General features: G+C 40.4%; 1 protein-coding gene across 9 annotated transcripts in view; it reads left to right on the top strand.

Annotated features, from left to right (window-relative positions):
• The first annotated feature begins 4,706 nt into the window (after window positions 1-4,706).
• Window positions 4,707-25,763, top strand: part of LOC120568369 (receptor-type tyrosine-protein phosphatase mu-like) — a 167,817-nt gene continuing 146,760 nt past the window's right edge. For 6 of the 9 annotated variants that reach the window (XM_039815850.1, XM_039815847.1, XM_039815846.1 and 3 more), the window contains exon 1: window positions 4,707-5,119. In XM_039815850.1, coding sequence (XP_039671784.1) covers window positions 5,047-5,119 — 73 coding nt within the window. In that variant the 5' untranslated portion in view covers window positions 4,707-5,046. The remainder of the gene's footprint in view (window positions 5,120-25,763) is intronic. The other 3 variants (XM_039815851.1, XM_039815852.1, XM_039815849.1) reach the window with 1 other exon arrangement.

The raw sequence follows: 25,763 nt of genomic DNA, 5'->3' as shown, positions 1-25,763 counted from the left end.
GAAAATTGCTTCTTCAAACATTCAACTACAGTGGAACAACTTATTCAATTCAAATTATTTATAGCAAACTTAATGTTAATTAAGTTAACATTAATTAAAGCATAGAAAGCTTTTAAGAGGACATTTAAGTTTGGATAATTGTGTTACGTATCCATGCAGTTATTGCCTATGTGGATCTGCAATTACTGTAGCACGTCAAGCAAAAATAGGCAAAATATTTCTTTAATATAGTCATCATGTGGAACGTTTAACTGAGGCTATGCAAAGTGTACTAATGTAGAATGGTCTTATAAAGTGTTAATCTTGGTTGAAAAAGTAAATGCATGTGCAGCAAGGATCTCTGGGTAAATCAAAGTAAAAAAGAAAATGTTCATTTTTATGGATGTTCAAATAATACATACTGTTGCATATTAAATGTGTTTAAACATGTGGCAGATCATGCACTGATATCCTCTAGTGCATATTCAACCAGTCCAAGAACTTGAAACATTATAACTCAAGATTACAGTTATGTGGCTTTTAGTGGAATCATATTGAAATAATACAATTGTATTGTTTGATTTCACTAAACTATGTTGTCCAAATTCTATTTCAAAACAAAAGTTTTGTTATGATTTAAGGTGGTACATCGGAATGTTCATTGGATTGCACATTCGTGTAAATACATTTATTTTTTAATACACTTTCAATTTTGAAATTGTACCGTATATCAATATAATACTGTAAAGCACTTACACTTTACTTTTCCAACTACTCCTTCAACTAACATCAAGGTGCTTATGGTCAAGTGACTTTATCTTGAACTGCAGCAGTAGAGCAGCTTTACAACAGGATGAGTCTGACTAGGTAAATGTTGTTGTAATTTACAGGTACACCAGGTTGTACCTGTAAATTAAACAGAGTTAGTTCCAACTTGGCTGCTCAAATATTAATGAGATGGCACTACATTTAAGAAGGTCATGAACATTTTTCACAACTCACAGTGAAGATTGAAGGTGCTGTATAAAAGACAGAAAAGTGACCTCTGTTGGTATGTACCTGTTACTACTTTGGTCAAAGTAAATACTGCGCTATCCACTCACCCTCTCTGTGTCTCTCTCAGTGCAATGCTCACACACACATACACACACACACACACACACACACACACACACACACACACACACACACACACACACACACACACACACACACACACACACACACACACACACACACACCACTTATTCATGATAGATGAGCCCCTCCTGAATAAGTCTTTGTCCTAGATAGTGATCATGGGACATGTTGTCAAGTAAAGCTCCTATAAAGATATTGCATCAATGTGAGTCAGATGACCTGAATTCAGGTGTCAGTGTTCTGTTGTGATGTTACTATTTTAGTGATAATACAATATACAATACAGAATAATAACTAACAGAATAAATAACTAACAGATTTAAATTTAATGACCAAAGTAATGTCAGGCAGCCGCTTTCGACATGCAAATAGTGACCTGTATACAGTCAAGTAAAACCGACTTTAACCACTATGACAATTAATTAAAATCAGTCTTTGCAGTCTGGCAATCCACCTCATTGCATTGAACGGTACTCACTCACTAGTGGTCAGCTGTACACTGGGGATCACCCAAGATTGCAGTTAGCAGGCTTTGTCGGATTTGCTGGTCCTTATTTAATTGCCGCGTGCTTAGATAACTTTGCTTTATAATGAGACACTGTGCAAGATATAACAACTGGGTGAGCATAGATTGGCACCCCTGTTCTTCATTTAAAGGTATTTTGCATTCATAAGCCAAAGCTTAGGAAACAGTTTAGCATCACCAGCAGCCAGTGACTTCCCATAATGAAGGACAGCTAATCAATCACGTATTGAGCTTTTGACAATCAAGGCAGGGTATAATCACAACAGAGTCAGATGATAAAATCACTGTTGTTTGGCAGCCACATGAGGAGAGGCTTAATAAGACTTTCTTTGGAGTGCAGTTTATGTTCTGTGATTTCCTCAGTCACACTGAGACTCCTCACTTAAGGTGAGGTGATCGGCATTTATCGACAAACAGCATTATACTGCCACTTTTGTCAATTACTACAAAGTGTTATTTAGCTTGTCATTCTTGTGTTTAACTAATTAAAACTGTTCCTGCAGGGAGAAATATAAGGGGAAATAGATTTGCTGACAGGTCAACAGGTTATTCCTTGGTTGGCGGAGGCTCACCACAGTGAAATGTCAATATCACCTATTCAATAGCTCATGATGTTGCTCAGAAAACTGCAAGAGTGAGTCACTGAAACGATAGGCCACTGGCATAACCTTTGAGGCCTAAATATGGAATCTTTTGATCCTGGTCTGGCATCAATTTTGCTAACTCCCGTCCAATCAGTGTAATGTTACAGCATTTCTGTCTCGCTTTGAGAGTGCGATGAAAGTAAGCTTGCGAAAGGTTACTGTCTAAAAGAAAGGGTTTGTTTTTGCTATCACCACAGACGGAGTTGTACATTGATTCCCAAACAGGAGTACGAATTATGATTTGATTAAAAAGATATACACATATTGAGTTAGCTGTAACATCTGAACACTAATGGAATAAGTTAGCTAAAAGTAGTGGATACATGTTTTAAATAGATAAAAGTAGTGGATAAATGGCAAATGACCAGCTTCTGCTCCTCCAAGTGGCAGTAGTACGAATGCACATTTGACCGGACTGAAGAAATTGCTGTAACAATATGTACTTGTACTCTATGTAAAGTCCAACTTAACATCAGTAAAAATGATCAAATGTGGAACAGGACGGGTGGTGTTGATGGTGAGGGTTGTGGGAGTAAGTTTGAAAACACTGGAGTAGGATATTATTAGATATATTTGTTGAATATGACTTGAGGACTGTGTTTATGAAGAACCACTAAAACACAGCCCTCAATCACACACTCATAAACATTCTCATTCTCACTCTCTGCATTCGTGAGTGAAAACAATGATGTTTTCCATTCCTTCCTCTATCCAATCAGAGGAGTTTACATTCTCATCAATTCCCATGATGGCTCTGCTCACACTGGTATTCATGCATTCCTGGCAACATAACTGTTGCAGCCAAGACAATACCTAAAGACCACAAAAAGACATGTGGCGCTTCTATGAAATGCTTCAGCCATTGTTTAGTGAACTTATGAAGAAAGAAAAAAAAAGAACTGGAGCCATATATCCTTAACAACACAAGGTCATTTTAAGACTAAATATAGACCCATGTCATGTCAATCTGGCTACATTTTAATTAGCCATGAAAACTGCTGGTACAAGTGAAATCGCCATGTGTGTTTATGCATGCAAAAACAATAAGGGAATGACATTGGCTGACTTTGTCATTAGCTGTTTCTTCATCCTTTTGTCTGATATTGCTGTGAGAATATCCTGGGGTTGTTTGCTATTGCCGTCTCAGATAAGACTAATTTTAAATATTTGCATATATTAAATTAAGGCATCATTATTGATTCATCGAAGCTGAAAAAAATGTGTGTGTGTGATGATGCGGCCCTGTTTTGCCAGGTCAAGCGATGAGGTCCTCTTGAAGGTCAGCGTGGGTTTCCCTTTAATAGGATCAATGCGTGAGGACTTTCCCTTTCAGGATTTGGCAATAAAAACAAAAATACTATCAGTGATCAGTGAAACATGAAAACATTGTTTGAATACAGTCTGGTGCAGGTCACAAGCTGAGTTCATGTTGTGCAAGGCCAATGTATGTCTGTTCATCATACCACATGGACCTCAGCAGATACAGTTTGCTCAAATGAGAGCAAACTTGTAGTTGTTCATTTAATTTTTTTTCTGAGTACTTTAAGAACTTCTCATCCATGTGGGCTTAAAAGCTGAAGTTTCAAGTTGATGTTATTATCTTGGTAACGGCCACACGGTCCATTTAGTAGGTATTATGGAGCTTTCATATCACATAATCCTCATCAGTAGTTTGAGATTCATTCATTTATTGACATGTTTTGTTTTCAAATGTATGGCTTTCTGAAAATAATCCATTCATATTTATACTTGAATGATAACCAGTGAGTAACATTTTATATATATATATATATATATATATATATTTGTAATCAATCTGTTATTAAACTACCTGATAGATAAATAAGGCAGCTAAGAGGTGTGCTGTACAGTCCTGTATCACAAATATGAAGGCAGCTGGGTTTTAACCCTACGGTTCTGTTTGTGGTCCTACAGACCCCGGGCCCTCTAACGCGGATTAAGACCACTTATGTATAATTGACCTAAAACATAGAAAGCATCACTAGGTAGCACTAGGTAACACTGAACTTTTCGACATATTGTGCTTTAATGAGATCATCAGAAAAAAATAAAAATAAATAAAAAATAAATAATATATATATATATATATATATATATATATATATATATATATATATATATTCAGAAGGAAACATGTTGTTTTTGCATCATTTGTTTCAAACATACAACAGTGGGGTATTAAACAAAGAGGAAGTATAGCAAGCAACAACAAAACATAAGGTTAAAGAGCAAAACATTTAAACATAATTGTGTTAATGTTAGATATTACTTTGACAGGCGCAGGTTCTTACATGGCCTGTGTTAACTGCACTACTTTACCTCAACCTTATTCTCCACAGCTGCTCCAAATAAACGCCAATAGAGTCACGAGGAGGGGATACCTCCGCCTGTCTTCTCTACTCACAGGCTGGGCTCACAAGCGCCCTCTACCGGGCAGATAGCGCGCACACAGCTGCTGCTCTCCTGGAGCTGCCGGACCACTCAATCCGCGCGTAATTCCGGAATCAGGACTCACTCACACATTCCTCCTCCAAGTGTGGAGCAAGCCAGGAGCAGCCGTGTCTGCGACAGTGTCTTCTCACACCCCGACAGCACGCCAAGGGACGGAGGACAGGGAGAAGACACTTTAGATTGAACACTCCTAAAAGTATAGGTAGGGTTCAAGTTGCATTAAAGAAAGAAGAGTTGCCAGTTAACCCCGCGGCTGGGGGTTAACGCTACGACGGCGCTGTCGACATGGATAAAGTTATAAATTGCTTGTTTGCTGCAATAGCCCTGCTGTTGTCCGCACGAGGGGAAGTTTTTAAAGGTAAGGAGGATTACCTGGAAATGTTTGCACGTACAGAACATATGCGCAGTCCTGTTTTTATGCCACAGCAGGGGAAACTCCGTTGGCTCACTATATTGTCTGATAGTTTACTCGCAATTGTAAGGCTCTAACTAATGCTTGTGATGTAAATTCGCTTTAACTAATGCTTGTGGTGTAAATTCGCTTTAACTAATGCTTGTGGTGTAAATTCGCTTTAACTAATGCTTGTGGTGTAAATTCGAGCATACTTGTGGCAGCGTGAGAGAAACGTAAGTTATGAGGTTGGCATTCTGTAGACAAAAAAGCTGAAAACGATTATTTTGCTCACATTTGTCACAGTTTGCCGCTACAACATTGCCATTCATCAGTAGTTTGCTCTCACCTTCTGTGCCGCTGTGCGCAACGAGCAGGTGCGCTACGGGGCACAACTCCGCTGCTTTCAATACCAAGATTTACATGAGCACAAGTTGAAGGAGTTTAATGTTTGCGTCTAACTTTATCTTGATAAGTTGCTGTCTAATGTGATTAACCTCAAGGGATTCACGCGCCGAAGTGTCTCTGCATGCGCGCTCTTGGTCGTAAACGGCGAGGCGATAAGCCAAACGAGACCTGTCCACCGTGAACTCCCCGTGAACTTAATTTAGGCTATGATGTCCCCCATCGGTTACTGTCACTTGAACGTGTAGTTAACCGCCTAAAATGTGAATTATATTGGTGAGTTCGTTTCATCCCCGTGTTTTCATCTTAATTGCAAAAACAATTCAACTTCTATGCATAGGCTAATATCAAATCCCACATGCCAGCTCTGCTGTAGTATTGTTTTTCATTTCTTTGTTTTCATATTTTTCACTATTACTGCCAAACACTTAAAAAAAAAAGGATAGTTCATATAAAACACTTTATGTTTGTAGAGCTGTATGTGTGCAGTCCACATTCAAAAAGGTTTTTTAATTAAATTAACTGTTATTTTTTCTTCCTTCAAATATACCTGTTTTCCTTGCATGCACTCTGAGAATATGCTTTTGGATGTCTCTGAAAAGTGTTTGTCATATTTCTTTAGGATTTTGTTCTGCAAATGTGATGGATTTTGATGTGATCACTGTTTGGCTGATTGTTGACTTCCCCATATAGATACAAGTCAGCACTCCTACTCACATTAATGCTATTCATACAAGTGTAACCTTTCTTTTGCAGTAAGTCTATTCAGAGCTTTGTGAAGAAAGAAAAAGTTTAGGGATTAGTAGTCATTTGATTTATTAAAATTACTGAAATAATAGAGCAGACTTTTACCGTCAGTGTAATGGCCGTAGATTGCCCAAGGGGACATTGATAGTCTGTTTGAGCCCCTAAAGGGGGCATTTCTGTCTCCACATTATCATTATCTATGTGGCACAAAGCCACATTAGCCTATATTTATGCCAATCAATATAGAGACAATAAATGTCCATTCGAGTGTGATCCATACTGCCAATACAATTTTTAAAGTTGCATTTCAAACCTTATAAAAAAAAGTGGCCCCATATCTGAATGTGTCTGATTTTATATCCTGCTTAGACTCTGAGCGAGCGGTAGGAGGTGAAGTTATTGTGTGATGTGTAGCTTCAGTATTAGCAGGATGCCGTGGGATTCAACAGACAACTGATGCATTTTTCGAAGAGCCTGTTGGGGGCAGCATGGTACACATATAATAAGATAGCCAGATGATGAAGTCAAGGTGCTCCGAGTGGAGGACCACGAGTCAGACATTCAGAAGCACTTTGGAAACTATTTGTCTCAAAATTTCAATTTGATCACAACTCTGATTTAAGAAAAACGACTTTAGCTGCTAAACTAATTACATTTGTGTTTCATTTATGTGTCCCCACTTTCTTCAAACTGCTCCTATTCATATCGGGGATTTTTTCTTTTCTTTTTTTAACGGGAGAACTAGCATATTCAGGGACCTACAGAATAAGTATTGAAAGGTTTTATGATAAACAGTTTTCATCAATCAGGCAGTATGAACGCCATGGGTCAATCTAGTGCCTGAGAACTCTCTTACCCTGCAGCTCAAAGTATTCAGTCCGTTTTTGTGTGAGGTTCATCAGTCTTGCCCGCTGGCAGCCTTTAGGATTGGGAGATTTATTGGAGTGGGTCTGCACTGTAGGGCTCCCAGTGGTCCCGAAACCATCGATAAATGTGCTCGTGCGTGCGTGCGTGCGTGCGTGTGTGTGTGTGTGTGTGTGTGTAAATATGTAAACTGGGAGGAAATCAATTGGATATGTGTTGCTCTCTCTGGCTAGGTGACGGATTAGCCACACACACGTGTGTGTGTGTGGGGCCCGAGACATTTGTTATGGAGAGTTTGATAACAGCTGCATGTGATAATTAGATCACTGAGGTAACCAGAGTACCAGTCTACTTCAGTGCACATCAGCGCCTTGTGACGGTGCAGCCACAATTCGATCACAGAGAAACAGTCCTTTGGAAGTCTTTTAATTTACCCATTTAAAAAAAAAAAATCCTCAGGATCACACTGTATCACTTTCATCTCCTTCCTTTTGTGAACTTGTTTGTGCACCTGCATATCTTCTCTCAGTGGCATGGTGGAGATGAACTGCTCTTTTTCTCTCCTCTCCCTGTTGCATTCACAGTGCCCACTCGATGCTCGAAGTTCAGAGAGAAAGCAAAAAAAAAACAAGACTATAAATCACTTGTTGTGTCTGTCCAGTGCTTCTGTTTTCTACATTATGACATTATATATACATTATTTTTTTTCCTAGAAGGTCTGGCCTTTGATATCTATACTCTGTCTTTTGACCGAGCACATTAAATTCCAGCGAGCTGTGTGCTTTGTTATGTTTACCACCTTTTCCAGCAGCCATAAAACCTGCCTTGTTTTCTGATAGGGGTGAGCCGTGTGTTGAGAATAATGCCCATGCTTGGGGAGTGTAGAGCTGTAGTTTGTCATTGTAGAGTGACTGCTGCTGATAGCGTCCTGGTTGACCGATCCTGATTGCCATCCAAGCTGTGACTAAGAAGTGAAACAACACATTGGCTGCTTGGGAAGATAAACAGCACTTCATTTGAAGTCTGGCAATAATTTAGATAGTTTTTCACTCATGAAATGTTTTCTTTTTTTCCCCTTTTTTTTTTTTTTTTTCTCCCAGCTGACTCAGATTTAATAGAGACTTTTCCGAAAGGTGTCCTGAAGGGTGGCAGTTTCCTTTGTGTGAGCCAGTGGAGAATGAAATTAAATATGCATGTGATTTTTTTTTTTTTTTTTTTTTTTTCTCTTTTTTTTCTTGATGGCTTCAACCAATGGAGGAAAAAAGCTCCATGGTGAGGAAAGTGAGGTGTCCACATTCTTCTGTAACTTTGCTTTTCAGACACTTTTATTATGATGATAATGAAGGCAGAAGAAACACATGGATTTACTGAAGTTGTTCAAACACGGCGGGTACATGTGAGTTCCTAGAAAAGGGTCTGCAGAGTTTGTCAGCAGGGCTGTGTAAGGACTGATCATAACTGGTACACACGTTTTTTAACATGTCTTGGTATAGGACTTCAGTACCCTATTTTACATAGTATGTGGCCTGTCAATATATGTGCATCTTAATTTTACACCCAATAACAAACAACATTGCCATGCCTCAAGGAAAAATAATACCCCAAAACACTAAAGCAAAACAGCTGTCAGTAATGCATGTTGCATTGGTGTTTTTTGATGTTAAAACATTTTTTAATGCAACATGATATCACATCAAGATATTTCCAGACCATTCACATTGCAGGAAAATCTACAATCTGAAGCATCAGCAGCACACTTCAGAAACTGATGTCCTTCAAAATCAAAGATCAGGGATTTTATTTATTTTTTTATAGAGAAATCCATCATATAAGAGGAAGATATCTAATAATTTGCTATCCTCGTTAGACTTATTATATCATAATAACAAAACATGTTGCATTAGGAGCGAAAGGCACACAGCTTGACACATTATTCAGCTTTGTTTGAATGGGAAAGGTCAGCATCTGTTCTCTGGAAGTTGCCACGAGGCATATATATAATAACTGAAGTAGCAGCAGATAAGGGAGGTTGAGGAAAAGCCGACACACCAGAAATAATAAACATTCCATCACAAAATAAACGCAGAAAAATAACATGATGCATAGCAGTGCAAGAGTAACCAGGGGTGGAATTGTCCATTAGTTTAGACAGCAGGTTAAAAAAACAAGTATGGAGATTGAATCGGGCAGGAATCTGTCCTGTAGAAAGTTTTATGATTGACACAGTTTTACTTTTGAAATTGGACATTAGGCAATTTGTTAGGTGTCTGGGTTTACACAACTCTATTCACATAGGACACATTAGTAGTTCATAGTTTGTTTTTCAGGTAATGTCTTATTCTCATCATCTTCACATTGTGACTGTTTTTCACTTTATAAATGACTGCGTATTGAACTTCTATACTAAAAATTTATAAAAGTCGTATTATAGGTTTGCTTAAGAAGGCAACGGAAAGTGCAGTGTGTTTGCATAGTGACATTTTTTGTTATCTCTGTACTCAAGCATATGGGATTAAAAATGACTGAAGTTGTCCTGACTCTCAGCTTTAATTTGGAGGTGTTCAAATCTTCATCAGATAAACGGTCCACAAACTGCCTTCCTTTTGTAATATGCCCAATTTTGGGGCGCAGAAAGCAATTGGCTAGTTAGCTAATTACATTACATGTCATTTAGCTGACGCTTTTATCCAAAGCGACTTACAATTAAGTGCTTTCAACTGTGAAGGTTCAAACTCCAGACAACAAGTAGTAAGTGCAAGTACATTAGATTTAAATAAGCAAAGCTACAAAGAGACAAAGTGCAGGTTCAAGAATTTATTTTTTTGCTCAGCTGCAGAACAGCAGGTAAACTCACCTGCAAATACATACTTTGGTGGTCCTTACTTTTTAAGACCACTAACAACACACTGTCTGCCCATGACAGGTAGGCTACAGTGCACGGTTGTTTACCTTGCTGTCAATCAATCCCAGACACCAACACACCCCTCCTGCCGGATCACACAAAAAGGAGCATTTCTGATATTTTCCATTTTTACTTCCTTTTTAATGATACAAAACTATTAGTCTCGCATTGCCAGACCTATCTCCTAGTATCTCCTCTAGTATGGCTAGTCCACACAACAAGACAGGATAGGAGAAAAACACGCTCTGGTTTATTGACATTTAATGAAACCAATCACAATCGTCTTAGGCGGCGCTGAGCGCCGGATGCACGTATGGTGCCTCTGCAAAATAGCCTTGGGAAGGAACTTGTTTTGGTGGAACGCGCACGTACTGTAGGGAGGTGAGCTCTGGAATTAAAATGGCTGACGAGTGTGTGATGATAAATAAAAAAAAAAAAAAGAATCTGAATAACTTAGAGTTAAGTTAATTCCAACACAAAGAAAGCGGAAGGTGAGGGAGACCTGGCCGAAAATGAGGGACGTCTGGCAGAACCTCTGGCGGCACCGGAACAATCCTGTAAATGAAACGTTGTCGATATAGACTACAAAACTATTAACAATACATGTAAAAAACACTTTATAAATGGATGTCTAAAGCGGATTTTAGTTGGACTTTAATATAACTCTTTTACTTGCTCTAAGAGTGCTTGAAGAATATCTCTGTCTATATTTTGTTGTTGAATTTCCATCGGCTGACACTCGGGACTTCAGTGAGTGAAACGCATGATAATTTGGACCGAGTCAGATGACTGACCTGGGCGGTCATGAACATTCCACTGTTGACCACAAATAGCTCGTTGTGAGCTTTAACTGTATGTTTAAGATCATTGTCCTGCTGCCCTGTCCTAAGATTGGGGGGGGCGTTGAATAAAAGGGCTATGATTCCCACATTGTTCACCAAAAATGAATGTGAAATTAAAGCTTAATTAAGGCATAAAGCTTAAATGAAAGCTGAAAGCACGTCAATAAAACAATGACTCTGAGGTTAAAGTGTTGGAGTGTAGAGCCAAAACAACAACAAACATGTGACAGTCCATATACTAAAGTATGGTAATTGGTTAAGTGCTGGCCTATCGCGGGCACTTTTCTGCAAAAGAAAGTGAGTCAAATCTTTGAACGCAAAGTCTACCAATATGGTTCATCATCTTCCTATCCCTGGAGTGCCACTCCACATTCAATCATTAGCTGTTGATTTGCAAGTGATTTTATTTACATTCTTGAGAGGCAGTTATAGTTTGAAGTTCGTTCTCGAGGCGGCTGATGTGGCTATGTTATCTGGGAGCTCTGCAGCGGAATGATAATTGGCCTTGAGATGTGACTGTGTGAAGGATGCTGGACAAACAGAGATGCTCTAATTATACACAGCTCCTTCTTCAAATGAAGAGGATAAAAGCTAATGAATCGCACACCGGCCAGCGCAGGGGCTGCCTAATGAAGAGAGAGTGAGAGACAGAGAGGGGAGTGTTTGCAAGAGAGAGGAAGTGTTTGTGTGTTAGGCATGCTCGAACAATTCTGTGATCTCATCACCATGTCTAAAAAATGGAGAAAAAAAACTTGGTAGAAAAACAACTTACTATGCAGCGGATCATGTTTACCGAAGTTTTCATTTGTTGTAGGTGGCTCAGAGAGTCCAGGCACGCAGGGAAATTTCACTAATTAATGCTCCAAGGGTCTCAATTGTTATTAATGGTGATGAGAAGGAGGAGGGGAATGGGGGAGGAGTAGGAGAAGCAGTTTAAATCAGGACATTACAGTGTGTCTGCTCAATTAATTGTTAGGCCTCATAGATTCGTACCATGGGTGGATGTCAGCTCAAGTTTATTCAAAATGTAGGTGTTTTTATTTGAAAATGTTTCACTCCTGGTGATCTCTGGAATCAAATTTATATCAGTGACCAATGATATGCCAGTTGCACCGATAGTTTTACAGATTGAATTGACCCCGACCCTGGCACATTCCTCACTTATCTTCAAAACCTGCTGTTCAATCAGCTGGTTTCTATTTAACATTGTCGCCTATAACCTGGGGGTTATTACGTGGACTGAAATTCTGATAGAGCACACTTTGATATTTGGTTCAGGTGAGCATATAGCCTTGACCTGAAGCGTGAAGCTTTAATTTAAAGTCTGTCAAATAAAACTCCCGCCACCGCTTTGACGCCAGAGTCACATAGCTGAAAAGGTGCAAAGTTTCGTAAGCAAATTCATGAATAACTCAAGTTGCCTCCTTCACGGGACAAGTGCACTTGCTAACTTGGAGGAGACTCTGTTTCATGCCAAAAAGCTGTCCGCTTAAGCTGCTGCTCCTCGCACAACTGGTGCTAGTGTAGGTGGTTGCAGTTAGAGGAGGAGGTGGTGGCGGCTGTTACTGCTGTTTCACCTTGTCTGCTGTTATTTATTAGGCTTCTGTCAAGGCTCAGGCAGTAGGCAGGTGTACATCCCTCCTCCTCCTTTACCCATCCAGACCTTATGAGTATAACCAGGGGCAAAATTCTCCATTACTGTCAGCCTGAATCTGTTGCCGTCACATTAGCGCACGTCATGCAGTCATTAATGCATTAGGCCTTGTTTGAGTGCCAGTTATTTGCATTGGCTTTTACACTACTCCATTTGCCCTTGTGCTAAAAGCTGCCTTGGCTGAACCTATTGACCATTTAACTGTTCAATAATGAAGCGATCCCTGAGGAAGAATTAGGCCTCAGTGGTCCTGTTCAATTATGGTTATTAGGACGTATCATATACGTTTTCATGACCTTTTGAGAGGGACATGTAGCAAAATATTATTTACGTACTGTATGCTTTTAATGCAGCTGTATCCCCCCCCCCCCCGGCATATGATCTCACCACCAACAGTCGAGAACACGATTATCCACCCTTGTCCTCCACTTCTTCCTCCCAAAGCAGAATGTACCTGATTATACTCCTATCGGTCACACTCTGGTGCCTATTTGGAGGCTGTTATCTGTTTGCGGTGGAGACTCCTCGGGGAAGCATACAGCCGATAAGAGACTGTTGTTCTGTAAACAGCCCTCTGACCTCCTCAGGCTGGGCTTGGCTCCTTTTCAAATGGGTCTCTTTTGTATTGGCCCTAAGCTCAAACCTCTGCGTGACTGATTCCCTGGGGGGAGGTTTAATGCCATTACTGTACGCTCCGCACAGCGCAGGGTGGTCACTCCGGAGCTGTCAAAGCCTGAGGGGGGTGTCCATGCCTTCAGAAGCAAAGGGAGCGAGGGAGAATGAGATGGTTGGAACGATGTTGCAGAAAAGATACTGTTGTCTCTTGCTGAACATTCGGAAAATGAGGGTGATAATGTGAATGACCAACGTATGCCCCTAAACTGGAAGAATCTTGTGGAAACTGAATAATCTGGCGAAATAGTGGTGTTTTCCTTTTTTTTTTTTTTTATGTCGATCACCATTTTTGTTTTTAACCATGTGGCAAACCTCTTATCGCAACATAAATTATATTCTCACTTGTACTTGTCCCTGTGATAGTCTGTTAACTCACAGAAATCTGACATGAGACAAGTGCATAGCTCGTCTGGGGACAACTTGGCTAACTGCTGGACTGGACGTGCACTATCAAAGTCCATCAGTCAGATCAGCTGGCTCCATCGATGTCAGCTTAGTTTTGAACATGTTCCTTGTCTAATTTGCCAGTGTGCCTGAGCAAACAATGCATTGAAAATCAGTAGCCATGGGCTGTACTGCAGCGATCTGTTGTACTAAATCACTTTGGTGTTAAACACTTCATTGAAATGACTGTTGAGACACAGCTGCAGGGCCCGTGTTTAAGACAAAGCACACACCAAACAATAACTGGAAAAGATGATGCTTGGCTTGAAGCTTGACTCCCACCCTGTAATTAGTTTGTCACACTAAAGAAATTACAGGGCACAGGAGTCATTAGAAGTGTGGGTGCATCTCTGCATTGCAAACGGAAACAAAGTTGAAAACGCATGTTTTTGGAATAATGCACATTCGAATAAACAAACCGTTGAAAATCTGACAAGTTGATTGTAATGATAGTTCGCTGCTGGCCTGGAGGATGAATTCAGTTGGTTGTGATGTCTCAGAGACTTATGGTATCAGGGCAAAAGGAGTAATTAATGTGGAAAGCCTCTAGCATCAGTTGGTTTTTCAGCAACGTTATCATCAGTCTGACTGCCTCAGTGTATCATGACAAATTGCACCCTACTTAAATGAGTTAGAACAGAATTAACTTGTTTTTTTAATATTTCTTAGAAAGTTAAGTGAAATCTTTCTTTGTTGGATTTTTACTTTTAAAGCGGTTTGTCCAGTTGTCTTTCTTCACTCTATATCCTCAAGAACTACAACTAAAATGCTCTGAACACAATATGAATATCTTTTCTGTAGTGTGAATAGCATTACCCACTGCTGAAACAATGGTTTGACTAAAATGCAAACATCTTTTCCCTGTCCTACTAGGGAAAAGACTAATACCTTTTAAACAAGTCCCAAGCCTAACTGAGAATTTCCCTATTGCCATTCCAAGATCTCTAAAATACTGTGATTCACACCAAAAGCATGTCTTTTTTTTTCAGTTTTGCTTAACCAAATCTAAATGTCTTTAAGAAACCATTTTCTTTTGTTTTTCTTATCATGGTTTTGGCTGCTGTACTCCTAATTTGCCATTTTCTTCCTACAAATTGTGTTAGTTGGAATTGGTAGCCTTCACTTGCTGACGGTTAGCGTGATGCTAGCTAATATAAACAAATGAAAGGGAGCCTTTAACTAGACTACTAAACCTAGACATTTCTTTGTGTACTTCTATTGCTAATCATGGCATTGGCTGCTGACTATACTCCTAATTTTAATTTACAAATTTATCTGACAAGTTTTGTAAATGGTTAGAATTGTTATGCATTCAGGAAAGAGAACCTGCTAGCTGCCAGTTGTTGCTAGCTAAGCAAAACACACAAAAGAGCCTTTAATAACTAGGGTTGGGCGATGTCCCCTAAATTGGCAGTTGATGAAAAAACATCGTGATGGACGTCGTCGGGGCCGGGGGGTGGGGGGTAAGCTCATATCTCTTTACATAAATATTTGTTTCTACTACTATGGGCCAACAGTTAACATAGAAACGATTAGACATACATGTAAATGCCCTCTGTAAATGGTGCCCTGCTGGTAGGTTTTACAACTTGACCTACTTTCACTTAAGTACGGTGCAGTAAAGTCAATCAGATGTCCGTGATCTGCGTAACAACAGTACAGTGGGACGTTTGCCTTCAACAGAGCGACAGTAATAACCTAATATACCATCATTACTGAGTTTAAACTACATTCTCGGTTATGTTGGCACTGAATAACGCATTCAATAAACAGAAACATAACTCTTGCAGCGCACATGAACAGATGCGCAATATTAGCTCACACATAAAATAGCACCCTCGTGAATTAGCCTACTGTTGCTAACGTACATTCATAAATCCTGCATAACATCGTCCCGTACCTACAGGACCTCAGACTTACTTATTGATGCACGCACAGAGTAGTGTCAACAAACTTAGTCCAATGAGGGGAGAAAGGAAAGTGTGATAGCGTTCCACGTTAACGTTTTTTTCTCTCTCACTCGAGACTGCTGTGTCCAACGTTACTAGAAGGTAGAGCAATCTACAACTGACAGGGAGAGAGAGAGAGAGAGAGAGAGAATGTATCACTACAGCCAATCCAGTCTGCTCAAAGCGATGGTCTTTTTCACAAATAGGTTGCACGTAAAGGGGGAAAAAGTAGCTTCCGTTTAAGACCGACGCACTTGTCAATTTCCCGTCCAGCATCCACGACTAGGATTAGTGTGTTTGACAGGGTGGGGGGCGTGGCATCACGATGGTGGCCACAATGGACGATGATATCGTCAATCGGCACAACCCTATTAATAACTAAACTTAAACACTACTTTGTCTACTTTTCTTATTCTGGTTTTAATTTGCCATTTTTTTTCCTATTTGTGTAAATGGTTAGAATTGGTATCTTGGATACTTACCATAACACTGTAACCTAACTTAGTGTAATATTCAGATGGCCTCCAATTTAACATGACATTTGAAGTGATATGATGGCTACTTTTAATTCGCAGAGCTGTGATTCATGGTCCCTTTCCAACCGCACAAAACATACCCATTATATGGTTGTCAAGTACTATAGCTTTGAATATCTGATTTCAAGACGTAAAGCCATTTTAAGACAGGCTTGTTTGACCTGAGTTAGCTGTATTTGTAGCATATGATCACCGCCAGATGACACGTTTTATTCTAGCTGGCTGGATTTCTTTTTTTTTTTTTTTAAGAGCAAACGAGTGTGAGGTCTTGGACATTTTGTGTCACATTTTCTCAGTCTCTGCAAACAAGTTGACCTTTTAACAGCAATTTAAAAAAAATCAATGTCTCACATTTCTCAGTTATTTTGTCAGTTAGGTATATAGTACATGTAATTTAACAGATTGTTTGTGTTCCTCTTGACAGCAGGCACTGTTTTCAGAGTACACTCTGTTCACATTTGTTGAAGCAAAATTTTATAATTTCAGTGCCAGATCTTATATTCATCCTACTCATGTCCATGTCAGCCTCATGACTGCAATTGAATAATTAATTAATTAAACCATGTTTACAGTCAATAATGGCACAATATGAAAGGTATTTTTCTTGTTGTACTTTACTCAACTTGAGACTGAAAATAGTGGACATGAATGCCGCTGCATATAGTTTCTTTTGAGCAAACCGTAGGGTAAACTTTATTGCACATATGAACGTGAGCAGAATTGAGTGTTAATATCTGTGAATTTGACACGACACCCATGCCTCCCTTGGACAGGCCAGTATTGCTCCACAGCCTTATTTAGTCGCCGGGAAGTTGCAGCAGCATCAACCAGTGCAGATTAGGATTTCAGTGGCCTGGTGAGGCAGAGGCACACAGGCTGGGTTCAGAGGATGAATAATTCACTCACATGAGCCCGGTCTTCTCGTCGTGAGTCTAATATTCAACAGCACCTGTATGTCTGAAAATCTCTCCCCTTCAACCCACCAGGTTACTTTCCCTGGGGAAAACCTCACCCCGGCATCACCCCAGCTGTGCTTTCTTTAAACTGTCAGAATAGCAGTGCTGTGGCTGGGATGACATGTACAGAGGAAGAATAGTTAGGCTGCTGTGTGATTGGACTCAGACACACTGAGAAAAGCATTATGAACATAATTAGGGCTGGGCATCAAACCTCAATCCTTTTTTATTTTTTATTTGTTTTGTGTTTAGGTCACTGACCTGAACAATTAGGTACCGAGCTGCCATTGAGTTTCTTTTCAAGCTTTGTTACTAATTCTTTGATAATACTGTATTTTGCCAGATGAGAAAACAATCACACCACAATGTCCATTTAGTAGCTGTTCGGTAGCATTTGACTACATCATATGTTCTTTGTCAGCAGATTTTGCCTAGCTGTCATTGAATTGTAGATGTTCAAATTTCCGTTTTTTTTTTAATTTATTTTTTTATTAGCCCTTTTAAGGACTTCTTGTCCGTGTTAACTTATTATAACATTTAGGCAAAGTTCAGGTACAACTGTTTTTCATTTTGGTATTATACCAACATTGGTGTTATTGGCTACACTGCTTCTGATCAACTCCAGAGTTTTCAAATATCGTTTTTCTATTGGGTTTTGTAGTCATATTTTTATATCATGGTATATGCATGGCATATATAACAATGGCATAGCTGCCATGACTTTAGTTTGAGATCAACAAGCTGAATTTTCTTGCAGTTTTCTCCTCCTCTTCCTATCATTCTACATTTCATCATTCAGCCTTCATTTCTATAATTGTCTGAACAAAAGACGCTCAAGCGTTGACAGATCTGCTGCATCCAAGCATGCGTGTGTGTAGGCGTTTGTGCACATAAATCCATGTGTGTTGTAGCACGTAGCCAGCGTTGGTATCTTTTGTCTGTGCGCCATGTGTGTGCTGTAGTTTCCTCCTCGTCCCTGTGTGTCGGGCAGCGGACCCATCTCAGGCTTATTATCAGGGATGTGACAGAAGGCGGCAGGCAGCAGCAGCAAGGCCTTAATGAAACCTGGGCCCTGGCTAATTTGTGACACCGTAGCGTGAGGGAATGAGAGGCAGTAACCAGACTGGCAGGACGAAAGGAGAGGACAGCGGGGCCGGCTCTCACACCATTAAATTAAGCCTGAGAATTGCGCTCATTTGTAGAACACACAGAAGGAGGGAACACCTACACTGTTATCAAAATCCTGCAAATGCAAAAGCCCCCGCTGGTCGACCAAAGATAGTCCCTGTAACCGCATTTTCTACTCAGCTGAGTTTTCCTTTCCAATCTTCTCCTTTTCATATTACCTTGACAAGTCTTTCTTTTTTGCTCTCACTTTCTAAGAGCGAGGTTTGGCTAAGCCTGGCAAACCAGATGTACAGTGCAAGTATAAATCCTTCTGTTATCTCTATATTTTTTAACACCGCTGCTGCATTCAGGGTTTCCAGGATGAACTTTGGCCCCTTTTCCTTTCGGGGCTTGGTTTGATCATGAATAAACATGTATTTAAATAACATAACCAAGTGAGTTGTATAGGCCTTAAAGTGAGACTATTAGAAGAAATATTTAAAAAGAATAAAAAGTTAAATTCATACTTACACTCGCTACTTAATTTAATACACTCAGGGGTTTTTCCAGCTACAGCCTTATTTAGACTTGTATTCCCAATAGCGTATGGTGGCTAATGCTACTTAAACAAGCTCGAATTCGCAATAGCTGTGACCACGTATGCGCATGTATCCACACGTTCATGCATTTACACTCCCTAACCATTTACCTCCATGCCACATTTTTGCCTGCAAGGGTGAATACTGTCGACACCCACTAACCCGCTGACTGACCGACCGACCAACAGAGCAAGCTATAGAGCTCCTGGTCGCAGCTAGGAATTACTGCCAAAGAAATTCTACAGAAACATTTGTAATGGCTTTCTGCCGATTATCAAGAATGACAAACCCTGCAGAAATTTCACACACATATCACAGATATCTATCTGCACACTAAGACACCACTTGGTGTGAGTGAGTTAATGAGTCTTTTGTACTATAGCTTGGGTTAACCAACCCTTTAGGCTTGCACTGGATGGCAGTGCCCGAGGTTGTCGGTAGTTCTTCCTGCCTTGCCCTGGGTTGGTGGTCTGAAACCTCCTGCCTCCTGGCTTCCTTATGTCCACCAGAGCTTGAGGCCTCCTTCCGGGGTGTCAGAGCTGACCTTTCTCTGTTGGTAGGAGTGGTAACGTACAGCCGGCGTCTATCTGTCACGCCCCCAGCTGTGTTTATGCCTCAGAAAGGACCACAGGGGCCTACTCCCAATGTTCTGTTTGAGCAATAGCAAATGAGGTGCAGTATGAGTTGCGATGCTCAGCTGGTCTCATACTGATACTGATGGCCCCTACATGCCCCATTTATTTCTAGCACCAATCATTATCTGTCATTGAAATTTAGAATTATACAAGCCATTTAAAAGTCCATTATGAAAAATGACACACTGTAACATATAGCCAGCATTTCATTAAGTTAAAGAATTGTGTAAAGAAGCGATTGCTTCGCAGCTTAAGAAAGATTAATCCAGAGACTAAAAGGTGTTCAAATCCCTGTGTCTCCTCTATCTTCACTGGTTCACATCTGAGGCTAAGCTTGCTTGTCCCATAAGATCATGATGAAAGCGCTGGGTGCTTTGACCATGTTGTTTTAGAATCGTACATGTAATGACCTGATCAAACATCCTCTGTGCTCATGGGCTGAAAAACACCACAACAAATCAGATTTCCTTCTACTTCACTTCTCTGACAGATCTAGCCCAAGTCTGTGATCTGGCTGTCCTCGACTACATGAGGAGATCAAAGAAGGCGAAAACATTTACATAAAAGATTATGTATGAGTTGTAATTAGGGCCTCCTCAGCAGTGACAACAGAAAAATCTGTGATTTTTGGCTGGAAGATGAAACGAAGGTGGGGTGATATTCATAATAACCAGGTCTGAGCTTTAGTGTCACATTTTTAATTGAAGAAATCCCCAAAGATTGTCCAGTTTTTTCCAGGAGCACCTGACTCAAGAAAGATAGATTAGGATTAGTCCTATTAATTTTTGTTAATGCATTCATGCACATTCAATTTCTCCAAGATAATTACGTGTTTTACTTTGATGGCTCCTAATTTCATATGCCCAAGTGTAGCTGCAACCCCAGCAGTGCATATGTCTTGAACACACTCAAATCCATCCTATAAAAATGAGGTTATTTCATCCTCCACATTCTATTCAAAAGCATGGGTAGTTGTCGTATTACATTAAGATACTACACTATGATTTAGAGTGAGTGATGCAAGATTATTGCTGTGAGCAAAAAAAAGATTTTTGCCATACTCTGGTACAGTGGGAGCCATATTTTTTTTTTTTTGCATGTGGAGAATGTTTCTGAAGATGTGTCAATTGGCAAAGCTGTAAGAGAAATGGTTTTAATGTGTCTGTGCTACAGCATGTCATTAGAGGCAATTTCCCTGCCACAAAGAGGGTCAGCAGAGGGGGTCACATTGTTTTGTGTGCTCATTGGACTATTATCTACAATTGTGGAAGACAATTTTTGAAATTTCATTCTAATCGCTATAAGTAGCTTGCGGAGGTGGAAGTTCATCTCGCACACTTGTAAAAGGGTACTATTTTCAGAAATTAAATAGGACACCCTCAGTTGTGCACACCTTATCTCCTACTAATACACTAGCACACACACTATGGCGCAGTGACAGTGGCGAGGCATAGAGGCTTATCCTCCTGTGGGAGGAGCTGACATTTACTCTGAAAATTCACCTTTGGTTTCTGCCTCTGGATTTATGATGTCACTCTTATCTCGATTCAATCACAATTTTTCATTACTGTTGTACTCTGTTAGTGTGTGACTTTTCTGTCATGGCTTGTAAGATTTGCCCTCCGAGAGTAAAGATTGAGTTGTCTGAATAGTTTGGTCTTGCATCGCTGAGGTTTCTTAAAATGTGCGCAATATGTAATTGTCGGGAAGATATGCATTGACATTTTAGATGTGTGCGTTAGGCCTGCATCAAGGCCTCTTGCGATGATGTCAGACTGGATGCCAGACAATCTGCTGGCTGCAGTGGTGAAAGATTCAAACCCTGCGCTTAATTACTGTTTCGCCCGAGTTGCTCCAATTCTGTCAATCCCTAATTCCAGGAGGGATATTATCCTTTGCCTGTTAATACGTTTTTAAACATCTTTTCAGTATACTTGGGAATATGTAGATATTTGCTTAATATATTTAATATATCTACTCTATTGCTCTCGTAGGAGATAGTCAACAGCAGCTGTCTTGCTGGCATGGTTTTCCATGGAAAAGGTTCTTAGCTGTAAATTCTTGTCCTTCCTTGTTTGTGTTCAGGAATCCAAAATACTTAATACTTCTTTGGATAAAAGTGGTCTCTGAATAACAGGATGTAGTGTCAACTTTCTTTAGATTGGTAAGAGTCTAACAGCACATTTGTTGAAAGGCAGAGCCAATCACCTGACCAAGCCCTGGGTTGTTTTTGAAATAAATGTCATGTAAAACAGCTCCCACTTTGGGTCCAGAGACAGGCTGATCTCCACCTCAGTGGGCATGCATAATGTTAATGCCCTCTAATATCTGGCTGCACACACTCTTATACTCGGTATAATGAGGAAAACACTTGAAATACAGATAATTCCTCCAAACGTGCATGCTCTATTAGACGGATCACATTTTGTTGTTGTGAGGTCTGGAACGAACAAGTAATTTTTGGTGCAATCAAAACAATCACAAATTGACTGGAGATCTCTTAAATGATACCAGGCATGGCAAACAGGCTGCAGTAATCCTATATTTTTAGTACCCACTGCTTTCACTGAGGGAGGGAACTGTTCAGTAACACTGTTCAGTTAAATAACATTTTTGCAGACTGCTATACTGTAACTAAGGGTTCCTTTAACCTCTAAAAACAACTTTGGTTAATAAGATTGTAGAATTGGGTTTGTGGTCACTTTAACCATTGGGCGGAGAGTTTAATGTACTGCATTAAAACTGCGTTTTACAGTACAAACAGGGCTTGTACACGGCTTTAAGTGAATTATGTTCCAGTAGCATTGATTTATTAAATTCATTCAACTGTATTTACAACATATGACAACCTCTTTTCTTAGACATGTGATTTAGACAAGGGAAAACTCAGGTCGCAAGACATTTAGGCCAAAATCCAGTTAAAAATTAAGCTTTTTTGAAGTTAAGGCTCAATAACGCAGTTCAAATGTCTATATTTCAATGTGAAACATGTCAAAACCACAGGTGGAAAAATAAGCCTTGAACTTTAGCTTTTCAACCTAAATCAGACAGTTTTAAGATACACTTTTGGACCTGTTTGAACCTGTAAATTCCTGTGATATCAACACGGCAGAGAAATCTAGCTGTATTCCAGCCGTGTTCCCTGCATGTTCTCCTCACGCTATATGTTGCCATATCCTGAGGACATGGCGTGGGCCTCCGGAGGCAAGGGATCTCCGGCACAGAGACAGATCTGCGGAGACAGGGAACACTTGGGAAGACGGATACCTCGGCCAGGCGCCTGCTGCCATTTAACAGTCTCGCCCTGCTCTGAACTGACATTTCTGTTTTACCATGTCTCGCCCGACTCATCGCCCCTGCTCTGCTGCTATCGGCGTAAACTTGTGTACAGAAAAAACATGGGGATCTAGATGTGATTGCAGGGAAGGAAAGCTTATTCCCAAGCACAAACAGAACCTGTAGCCTCACCGTATACAGTATGCCTTTGAGTTGTCCTTCTTTTGCAGTCACCCAGACTTTGGCTATTGCAGCCTTGTCCCCAAGGGAGAACAGTAAGCTTGATGAGATCCCCGTGGCCAGACCAGGTGCTTCTTTTGGAGTCGCAGGGGCAGCACAGATCTGCGGTACCACGGGAGGGAGGATTGACATGATAACATAGCCTACTGACTCCCAGCACCACCCGGCAGCACGACCACACAGCTTAATCCCCTCTCCACGAGGGCAGAGCCGAAACACTCATTCCCCTCCTCGCTCAATCCTCTGTCAAAACAAGGGTTTTTTGTCAGCCATAAAGGGGTGTTGCATCCCTCTCAGTCCCTGCCAACGGAAGCGCTATTACTGCCTGCCAATGCCCCGGGAAAAAAAAAGAATACCCAATATGCATATTATTCTAAAACTTGCCGTCAGTGCCTGGAATTACTCGGCATGATAGCATAATGAATGCGGTGCCTTGTAGGTTTCTACATAAAGCTGTTTTGCCACTTGGATGAATAATTCATACTAGCCCAGAGGCGATGAATCAACCAGGCAAGAACTAAGAAAATTAACCACCAATTAGTGTTTATTTATGGGCATAGTGTGTTTTACTTTCAATCTTGGTACCAAAATATATATTTTTGGCAAAAAATAAGTTTTGGCAACCCCTCTGACCTTGGGAATACAAATGAGCAGAAGGGAGGAGAGGAAAAGAGGGCTCGACTGTCAGATGAATCAGATGACCCCCATGTCTCCGCTGCCCCCCTCCCTCAGTCGGGTTATTGGACTCTGAGTCCTGTCTCAGCCAGCCTCCAGACATACAGTATCAGAGTCAGCCTCTCAAAGCAGATTGATTTAATCTCTCGGCACATGATATGTAAGGAACTTTGTTGACTGAAGGCAAGTGATGTGAGCTTTTAATGCTGCAACATTTGAGCTAAACCTCTGTCTCCTTGGAGCGTGCAACCCCCACCTCTACCATTTCCTCCACCTCCTCGGCTGTTCCTATCCCAGCGCACTGGCAGCCTGCCCAGATACATTGGTAGTCGTTAGTTGTCACTGGAACGATGTGACCCGTCGCTCTGATTCGCAGGGACTGTTGTTGAAAGTGATCGTTCCAGCCAAGGAGAAGCCCTCGCCACGGATAAATGGACACTGAACAGCATGTGAACAGAAAGATAAAAATGGCAGGAAGAAAATAAACTAGCCTGGATTCTCAACACCAGAATCTTTGGAGTGGTGAGCTTTGCAGAGGAGTTTTCAGAGGAAGATAGACGGATAGTACATCTGTTTTTTTTTTATTCCCAAATTTCCATTTATTTGTCCTTACTTTTAAAACAAAAAAGATTTACATAAAGTTGCAAGTTTCACTCTTGAAACTTGCAGACAGTTGAAAACTTAGTTTTGTTTCTCAAGGTCAATGATTGGAGAATATATCTCAAGCCAATTCAATAAAAGACACACACATGAGTAAAGGATGGGTTTTATGAGAATCAGACAAGCTGTCTACAGGAGGATAAAGCAAAAAAAAAAAGAAAAAAAAACCTGCCAGATATTCATGAGGATAACTCTCAAGCGTCTGCGCTCCCCTTTTCTTCCTTTGTAAAGCTTTGATTGTGAGGAAATATGCTGCTGTGGATGTCTCGTCCAAAGCGCTTTTTATGAGCTCCAAATGTGAAGTTTTCAGAGCTGCAATGAGTCAGACATTGTGGTGGCCAGGAGATAAGGGAAGCCAGGTGACAGACAATGTCTCAGCTTCCTCTGACTTGGGGGGATAAGTGCTGTTCATGTCAGGCCATTTACTTTGGTTTTTACACAAATAGGCTGAAAATAACTGAGACTAATTTAAAGACCCCTAAGCACAGACAACATGCAGCAGAATGAAATTTATAGCATGAACTAATTGTTTTTTTTGATCGGTAGCTCCACTGAACTTGAAGTTGTTGAACATGGATTATAAATGTGGATGGAAATATTGCGGCTGCTGGTCTTTGAGTGCATTGCCCCGTTGTGCTGCATTTGGGGTTTTGTTGTCTATATAACAGGTGTGTCAGTATGCACCAGAATACTGTGTCAGTAACTGCAATTACATGCAGGGAGTACCCAGTTACTTTAGTAATGAGGTGGCATGGGTGCTCCGGTTTCATTACACCATTTCATTAGGTTAGTGCTTCTGTCAGTGCCCCCTGAAAGGCACTTGCAAAAAAAAGGCATGGGTTCCTATGTATAGTATGGGTTAAATGCAGAGGACAAATTTAGATTCTCTGTGTATCCTTAGAATTGACAATAAAGGCACCTTTTACCCTTTTCTTTTTGGGTTTTAGCTCAACATTATTTAGCTTCAAAACTTGGTTATAATAACCTGGTAAAGATCCAGTTCTAAAAACTAAGAGGAAAGTGGGTATAGTTTAATGGATATGGTAGTTGGCAGCCAAACGTTTTTATACTTATATTCTCCAAGCAGGCGTCGTGGCTCTATGAATGTCAATGTTGGTGTGTCAGTTGGTCGTTCCACCACTTTGGTCTGAGCGGAAATATCACTGCAACTTTTGGGTGGATTACCATAAAATTGTGTACATACCTTCATGGTCCCCAGAGGATGAATCCTACTAACTTTGGTGATCCTGACTTTTTACCAGCGTCACAAGGTGACATTTGTGGTTGTAAGTGAAATATCTCAACAACTACCGTATTGGATGGATAAAATTTGGTACAGACATTAATTTTCACTAGAAGATGCATTGCAATACTGTTGTACTTAATGTATAGTGCTTAATAGAAAATGTTAGCATGCAACGCTAAACTAAGATGGTGACCATGGT

This window comes from Perca fluviatilis, chromosome 11, assembly GCF_010015445.1.
Source record: "Perca fluviatilis chromosome 11, GENO_Pfluv_1.0, whole genome shotgun sequence".
In the NCBI taxonomy this organism is placed as follows: Eukaryota; Metazoa; Chordata; class Actinopteri; order Perciformes; family Percidae; genus Perca; species Perca fluviatilis.
Note: the sequence above shows the minus strand (reverse complement) of the source record. Positions and strands in the feature narration are given on the sequence as shown.